The sequence below is a fragment of the Trifolium pratense genome, linkage group LG4, assembly GCF_020283565.1.
Source record: "Trifolium pratense cultivar HEN17-A07 linkage group LG4, ARS_RC_1.1, whole genome shotgun sequence".
Taxonomy (NCBI): domain Eukaryota; kingdom Viridiplantae; phylum Streptophyta; class Magnoliopsida; order Fabales; family Fabaceae; genus Trifolium; species Trifolium pratense.
This window is the reverse complement of record NC_060062.1, coordinates 13,912,348-13,921,067: the sequence shown is the minus strand read 5'-3', so window position 1 is coordinate 13,921,067 and position 8,720 is coordinate 13,912,348. Positions and strand designations below refer to the sequence as shown.

At 34.2% G+C, this 8,720-nt stretch overlaps 1 protein-coding gene across 1 annotated transcript; it reads right to left on the bottom strand.

The window, feature by feature from the left end:
• Positions 1 to 852: 852 nt before the first annotated feature.
• On the bottom strand, positions 853 to 8,505 carry LOC123920319 (DNA repair protein RAD16). The gene is made up of 16 exons (XM_045972589.1): positions 8,213 to 8,505; positions 7,744 to 7,854; positions 6,307 to 7,439; positions 5,796 to 5,918; positions 5,573 to 5,646; positions 4,961 to 5,024; positions 4,692 to 4,838; positions 4,527 to 4,612; positions 3,357 to 3,426; positions 2,695 to 2,817; positions 2,352 to 2,576; positions 1,969 to 2,073; positions 1,734 to 1,886; positions 1,462 to 1,550; positions 1,263 to 1,343; positions 853 to 1,171 (listed from the first exon to the last, which is right to left on the bottom strand). The coding sequence occupies exons 1-16, from the start codon at positions 8,256 to 8,258 to the stop codon at positions 1,099 to 1,101; spliced, it is 2,703 nt and encodes a 900-aa protein (XP_045828545.1). The 5' UTR covers positions 8,259 to 8,505; the 3' UTR covers positions 853 to 1,098.
• Between the last annotated feature and the right edge of the window lie 215 nt (positions 8,506 to 8,720).

Below are 8,720 nucleotides of genomic sequence, written 5' to 3'. Positions count from 1 at the left end.
GAATGGATTGTGTGGAAACGGTAGATTACTCTATGATTTTTAATGGTAGTATGGTTGGGCCTATTGTATCTGAGAGAGGCTTGTGGCAAGGACACCCACTTTCTCCATATTTATTTACTCTTCGTGCAGAAGGTTTATCAGGCCAGGGAGCACTAGAAAAGTGAAAGACAAGAGTGATATTCGTGGGATCAAAATCTGCAGGAATGTCCCAATTATCTCACATTTGTTATTCGTGGATGACTGTTTCTTGTTCTTCCGAGCATCATAAAATGAAGCTAGGGTTATGAAAAATATTCTGGCAACATATGAAGCTGCATCTGGCCAATCTGGCGTCTGTGTCGTAATTGTATATCAACACGACTACGACTTACTCAAAAAGGAGTTACTTGTTCTTGTGAATTTTGATAATGGTGACGAGGACCCCATGCATTTAGTCTTTCTCTATAACAATGCTAGACATATGATCGGAACAACTTTGGTTGGTGGAACCTGGTACATGGTCATATACACAGTCAACATAATTTTCCAACAATTTTTTCTGCTTTGCAGACTTTAAACGATGGCCAAGCTACCCTGTTCATGGTTTTTCTTTGGAGTATATGGCCACAAAGAAATCACAAGGTGTGGTAAAACATTACCGAACCAGAAAATATTCCATGTGTTGTGCGCTACTAATTTTGTGGAAGATTAACGGGCAGCTCAAGTGCAGCAACAACTTACAACATGCAAGATTCCATGGGCTACCAAATATTTATAACACAAATATCTACCACATTCGTGCTACATGTTTAGTAATATAACATTACTTAACTCCATCTTTTTAGGCCAATCCAAACTTAACTAAAAAATTAATTGTCTCAACCAAGTATATTAATCATTCTTTCAGTTTAGAAAACAAAAAGTCGACCCACCCACAATCATGTTTTGGGGGCTTCATAGCCAGTATACCTATCTATTTACAGCTAATGCGTTTACTGCTTATAGATGCTGGTAAGCTACATGGAAGTTACATGGTAGATATCATCAAAAAATAATTGCCAAAAAATGTATATCAAGAAGTATCAACAGTTTTTCCTGTCAAGATATCAGGCCAGCATTTTAGTTAGCAAAGAGAAATTTTAAGTCGGCCACCGTCAACTTCCCTAGAGCCTCGTTAGAGCCGCCTATAGTCCTATTAAAGGAGGGAGAGCAAAGGAAATGTCATTAATTATTATGGCAAAATATGCAAATCAGTTTCAATTCAATTATAGCTTCAAACTTACCCTTCAAATACTAGTTCCTTCTTCTCTTGCAGTTTCAAGATCCTCTCCTCAATTGTGTTTTCGATGACAAATCTCACAATTCTGTACATGAAAATAATGCCGGAACATCAACATAAAAGAACCAACCTACATGTTTTTTTAATAACTTTTCCATTTTTCTATTATTTTCAATTTAGTGTTGAAATGCAAGAAGCAGTACCTGATTGGTTTGTATTGCCCTATCCGGTGAATTCTGTCCTGAGCCTGACGCTCCACTGCAGGGTTCCACCAAGGATCCATGAGGAAAACCTGAGATTGAGCAATAAACGAAGCCACATGTTTAACCATGTGAGAAACCCAGCTTAAGAATGACAAAAGAGAATAAGAAAGTACAGGTTTGATTACTATCACAATCTACATCAAATGTTTAAAAACTGCAATGACAAACAAAAACAAAAAAAAAAAAGCTTTATGCAAAAGGAGATTACTCACATGAGATGCGACGGTCAAATTCAGAGCAACACCTCCGGCTTTCAAGCTTATGAGAAAAATTTTGCAGTCTGGATCATCAGTAAATTTCTTAATGGCAGCATCCCGAGCAGCCATTGTCATGGTTCCATTCAATTGAACGCAAGATACACCTGACTGCAATTAGTTCACCAAATCATCATCCCAATGCATTGTCCATTTATTAATTAATAAAATAGAAAGTGACAAGCAAATTTACCTTTTGCAAGGAGTAGTTTATAAGATCCAAGAATGATGTGAACTGGCTAAAAACAATTGCTTTTGCTGAACCATCCCTTTCAACCATAAATCTAATTTCTTCTCTCTGCAACCATTTAAACTCAATCAGGTAGAAGAAGAGTAACAAGACATTGTAAAATATATGCACATGACAGACAATATACCAACTGATAAAAGCATTCTTTTGTTGCGATGTAAAAAGATTATTTTTCCCACTAATGCTTGTCAAACTACAGGTCTCTCACCCAACCTCACTCCCCCGTCTACCCAGCCAGAGGTAACTACTCATACTTACCAGGCATGATTGCATGAAGATGCTAAAAATCATATATGGTAGTATCACAACAAAAAATTTATACATACCAATGCCTCTATTTTAGTACTCGTCTGAAAATTCTCGATCTGAATTCTGTTTAAAATGCTTGAAGATCTGAAACCCTTGATTGTTGTTTTATTAACCACAGCATCATTGTTGGAAGTCAAATCAACAGTGAGTAATGTAGAGCATGAGGGGCACGATACACGTCCCAAAGAAGCAGAGAAATCTATCAAGCATCCCTTGCAAAAAGTATGCTGACAAGAGGTAACCTGAATCAACGGGTAAAAGGAATTTGAAGGAAAACCAGTAGCACGTTAAAATTTGCAGGAGGTACTATATATACAAACATGAAATACGTTTAATTAGAAAAAGAAAAGATGTACTAACCACAGGATCTTCCACAGTATCGTGACAAAGGCCACATTCTTGTTCACCATTGCTAGCCAAGTTTTCACCTTTTAGTGCTGCGGCAGTTGGAGAATACACCACAAGATATGGATGATCCACAGCCTGTATAAGCATGAGATTTATAAGATGCAGGGAAGAAAATCACATAAACCTTCAGGAGGTGGAGGTGTACAAACATATATGGAAACTTACTTCCTAATTCCCAGATGCAAAATGAGGATTAAAATTAGGCATAAAGCATATAACCATATTTCAAACAGGTCACACAGTTTTAAAATAAAACAAATGAATCGCTATCCTACTGTATCCTTTCAATTTAAAAGTAGATTGAGATGATTTCATATTCTGAGTGTAAGCTGAAGTTCAGGCAATATAGCTGCATTGCAAAATTAGTTTCCAAACCGAAGTTAGATTCTAATTGAAATCACCAGCATGATAGTACTAAAAAAATTTAGAGACAAGATAAAACGACTATAAATTCAAGAACTTAATATTATAGCTATGCATGGCCAATATTTCCAATGCATCCATGATTTAAATGCGGATTATTATTCATGGAAATTTGTCCAGATTTAAATCAGGCAAAAGATCAATAACACGGAGCAGAAGTATCCAATTTCTTATGTTCCCTTATCATTCACCTGACGTAGTCGTGTGAGGAGGTCAAAAATATGAGCATAATTATTTGTCAGAGTATTTGCTTCGACATATCTGCAAAAGAGAAAGTATAATAGTAAGACATGTCCGGAAAAAAAAAATCATGCAAGTATTTATTTATGTTTCCATTTCATAAGTTAAACAATTGTATACAGCTATTGAATTTGAGCATGGTTAAATAGAAAAAGAATAAACTTTTCACATTGTCAAATAAATGGTAAGAACAAGATGAAAAAACAGGGAGTAATGCAAGAGAGACTAATCTATAACTACATATTATGTCAATAGCAGGTTTTGATGTGCACAAATATTTTTGGGTTTAACCCTTGACTTGAGTCCAATATAAAATTAAAATAACATCCACAAAACTTTCACAATGGCTCCTTTCCTTCTTGATGTAAATTATTTAACATAAAAAGATAAATGTGACAGTGAGACAAGATAACAATAACGATTTTCCTATACCAACTAAACAAATTAAAAAATCAACAAAAAACAGTTTAGCATGAAAGAAATTCAGAATCAGTTTAACCTATGTTTATTACCTGTTAGAATAAAATTCTCATTCTTGACATGTACATAATATGTAGGTTCTGTGCTTTGGATATAGTGCAACAATTAGTGTGTACCATTACTATGTTCATGTACATCTCATATATAACTCCTACATGGTTGTTAAGACGCTACAACTCATGAGATTGCACAATTTCACACATCATGCATCGTTCACCGAGGCAGTGAGGGGAGAACTCGCTCGATGTGGCGCCACAGTTGGCGTGACGACCAAACAAATGAAATTGTAGGAGCGGAGTTCTTCTCCCGCTACAAGCAAATGCATTATATAGTGCAGTAATAAGTTTACCATTACTATGTTCATGTACCTCTCAGATATAACTCATGTATGTAATTTAAAGAATTATGTTATCAGTCAAATCTTCAACCCCTAATTTCAACTCATTTCATGGTATCAATATTTCAAACAACCCTCATTAATAAATGCAACTGCTGAAGATTCACAACTTGGTGATTTGATCCACAAATTCAACTCCCCCAAATAAATATAATGCCATTCATTTCAAAAACATTTCAATTTATTTGAATACAAAACGGAATTTTACCACGTTTTAGGCAGTAAGATAAAGAATTTGACATACGTATTAAACTGTGACTGACTTTCATTATATAGTGATTCGTAATAGTCTTGCTCTTTTATATCCAGACTATCCCTCCTCAATGAAACCTGCAAGTAGAAATGAAGAAATATGTAATCTCTCCATATGAAGAAATTCATACCTCACCGTTGGGAAACAAGAACTTACGATCCTAGGCGGAAGTGCAAGATCAGCAGCCCTGCCTATTTTAGTTCGCCTTAAAACTATGCTCTTCAAAATTTTGTTTTTGAGCAATATCATAGCTCTTTTGCCACTATTGCCATACCCGTGTGTTTGAATTGGAGTCGCAATATTCTAATCAAGATTAAACAAATAAAAAAAATTAAAAAAAAAATTAGCCAAAACATCTTATATAAAAACATGAGGAATATGACTTCTCTATCTATTATGGAGAACCCAAAAAATGCAGAACTTACTTTGTTCCACCAGCAAAAATGCCTAACTGAACTGTGAGAGCAGTTTGGACATTCTTTAGACGAGCTGCACAAGAACACAGGTAAAACGAGAATATAATCAGTAAACAATGCAATAATGCACAAACAAAATTCCTCTTTAAAGCATACAAACAGAGAAAACACTCAAGCATGTTGATTAAGAAGCAGAAGAGGAGATATTCATATATTACAGGAATCACAACATTGCAAAGTTAGAACATGAGAAAAAAAGATTTATATATATATATATATATATATATATATATATATATATATATATATATATATATATATATATATATATATATATATATATATATATATATATATATATATATATTAGAATTTAGAATATTCTCAAAATAAGAAGGCATCTGTCTCTGTTCCACATGAGCAACACCCAGTGAACATGAGAAAAATAAGCTAACAACTCAGTTCAGTTCCCTCCTTAGCAAATCAAGAGTGATAAACAAAAGCAAAACAACAAAAATAATAATCAAATCCTTAGTAACAAATTCAAGTCCTTAACTAAAATCACTGCCTGCTAACTTAGAATCCAAAAAATACATTGGATATACTGAATGTAAGTCATACCTATGATCAAGTATCCTGCAATCACAGTCCTTGCACAGGTTATAGGAAAAAGGAACTATCTGCAGAAATCGTACCTGCAAACAAGGCATTGCGGTCGAATTATGTAGGATAAGCTATATAAAACATTTTATATCCTCCACATAACAACTTTAGGAAGTGTTTTATTTGACAAATAATATAAAAAACAATGAATATATTATTGCCCAAAAGACTGGTAATTTACCAAAGAATATAGCTCTCCAACACGATTCTGAAGGGGTGTACCACTTAATGCCCATTTGTAAGAAGACTCTAAAGCAAGAACTGCTTTTGTAGTGTTACAATGCCTAGATTTTATACAGTGTGCCTATTTTCGTATTAATGGAAAAACGAAGACGTTAGTTGAATGAAATTTCAACAAGTTTAAATCATAATATGACGATGTCCTAACTCCTAATATAAAATGAAACAGAATAAGAAAAACCAATATAGTTACAAAATTAAAACATTAAGCTTGAATATTAATCCCTTGTTTTATTTATTTTTCAATGACAATAAGTAACAGATAACAATAAAAGTTTAATCATGCATAGTTAAACAAGACAGAAAGGAAACATCAGTTAGTTTAGCAATAGGGATAAAGAATAGAAACAATAAAAAGATACAAAATGACTCTTCAATTTCATAAAATTAATAATATTCAGAAAGCCTGGTATAATTCCAATAGATTTCAATCATAATAGATTACAACAGACCTCATCCAATATGATCCTCTGCCACTTTACAGCATGCAAAAATGACTTCTCATTGCCTTCTACTCCGAGGCGCATTTCCTCTACCTTCTTCTTAATAGGATTATGTTCCAACTCTCCATCCATCTTTGAACTCTGACCACTTTTCTTTTTCTTGCTTTGCTTTGATTGTTTGTTTGTTTTAATAGCATTGGGCCCACAATGGTACTTCAGGTGAATAGTTAGCTTACTCGGGTTATATAATTTTCCACAATATGGACACTTCTCCTTAGGAGGCATCACATGCTTTCTGTACTCTGATTCAACAAGAGCATATGTTGATATAACAAAATCATACTCTGAGAACTGTTCGGCAATCTTCTCTCTCTTCGGCCCATGATAAACCAGAACTTTGGTGCTTCCTTTCAAAGTAAATCGATCAATCTCAGTAACCCACTGATTAACAGCAACCACAGGACAAATGACAAGTGTTCCTTTGATCACAGGAAGGACTTTAGATGACCCTGGCGAATGTGATTGTTCATCTGGTTCACAACTCATTTGTTGTAATTCACGTTTAGCAAGGACAAGGGCAATTGCTTGAAGAGTTTTCCCCATGCCCATTTCATCAGCGAGGATTCCTCCTCTAGCTACAGAACTTTCCTGCTTCAAAGCCCAGGATAACCATTCCCTTTGGTACCTCAGCAAAGGAATAATCAGATCTGACGATGCCTCGGCCGTCTCATGCATCACTTCACTTTGATCCAAGTTAACGTCTTCCAACAAATTCTGATCAATCCATCTCTCATGTTCTTCTTGCCAAGCATGCCATAACAACACTGGCTTATCTCCCTTTTTTGCCTTCTTTGCTTTTGTCTTCCTATTCACCATAGGTAAAACAACTGGAGCTTCATCAAAAACCATCGTAGGCAACTCATTCTCCTCCAACGCTCTAGCTAAATCAGCTATATCAATAAAACCTCCGATTTCAGTCTTGGATTTTCTTCCTCTCTTTCTGGACTGTGCCATTATCCTTTTAGATAAAGACTCACTACCATCAGAAAAATCAGAAGCATAATCTTCTCCATCAAAATCACTATCGCTTAAAGTTGGGTCTTGATTCAAGTCAAATGGGAAGTTCCCACCCAAGTCTTCAGCTGCATGAAATTTTTCAAAGAGAAGTTTTCAGACTTACCACAAAATTTGTAGTATAAAAGGGTTCCAATTATATCTCAATAGAAGAAAAAAAAACGTTATCCGGTAAATTTTACTCCTCATTCAAAGTCCGATCATAAGTTAACTAGAATCATAAACATTTCATCAAGTTTAAAAGCACAAACATTTCAGGGACAGCAATATCATTTCCTTCGTAATATAAACTAGTTAACACTTGTAACATCTTAAACAGATAAATCATCACAAAATTTCAAACAAGCGTAAAATAAAAGGCAACAGATATACCTTCATAATCAGAATCAGATTTCAAATACACGGCAGGATCGTCTTCATCGGTATCAATGTCACACTTCCCATCAGTATCATCAATCATCGGCTTCTTCCCCTTCCTATCCTCTAATTCAGACATAAAACATCAAAACAAATAACAAAATAATCAGTAATCAGTAACACAGTACTCTACACTACTTTTGGAATTCGAGATGACAATTTTCAACTAAAAAATAAAATAAAATCACAAAAATCGAATATGCACCCTAATTATCTCAAATCAGATTTCTTTCAAAACATTTGACCAAAAAAAAAAACATGAACAGTGAAATAACCAAAAATCCGAACTTTCCAGAATTCTTTACATTTTCTTGCACTAACAAAGTAAACAATAAACATCGAAATCAAATGACAAGGAAAAAAATTTAAAAAAAAAATGAGAAAAAGAAAATAAAAAGAGTAAAGGTAAGAACGAATTCGTTACCGGAATCGTTTTCATCGGAAACGCGACGACAAGAACGAAGTTCCATTGACGAAGCGAACGAAGAAGAGAAGAGAAAAGAGTAAGAAAAATGAATTAGGGTTTTCAATTGAGTAACCGTTTTATAGCGAAAGATGAAGGAAACGATAAAGCACGCTTTGCTAGGCAAAATGTTTGACACTATTATGTCTGAATCGGCGGGAAGAGAGACGCTATGTATTTATAAGCGTGTGGTTCAGTGTGTTATTCTCTGTGATGTGGACCATGGTAATTTATGTGTGCTAATTTATTTATGTTATCTTTTCTTATTAATTTATTAATTTACTAAAAATGGTGCTAGATTCTTGTGATTAATTGACTAAATAAATTTTTTGGTCAAAAACAAAATTGACTAACAATTAATTCCTCTTTCATGTTTATAATTTTAAGTCCTATTTTGATAAGTCTTTTTTAAATCTTACTAGTCATGCTCAGTTAGTGATTTTATATACATAAGTACTACTCCGTCCTA

Excerpts from the sequence above, each read along its gene's own strand:
- LOC123920319 (XM_045972589.1), bottom strand. The coding sequence starts at position 8,258 with ATGGAACTTCGTTCTTGTCGTCGCGTTTCCGATGAAAACGATTCCG. Across the intron at positions 5,919-6,306 it reads AGAGGATCATATTGGATGAG|GCACACTGTATAAAATCTAG; the intron begins GTCTGTTGTAAT and ends ATACGAAAATAG. Across the intron at positions 2,577-2,694 it reads ATACTGTGGAAGATCCTGTG|GTTACCTCTTGTCAGCATAC; the intron begins GTTAGTACATCT and ends CCGTTGATTCAG.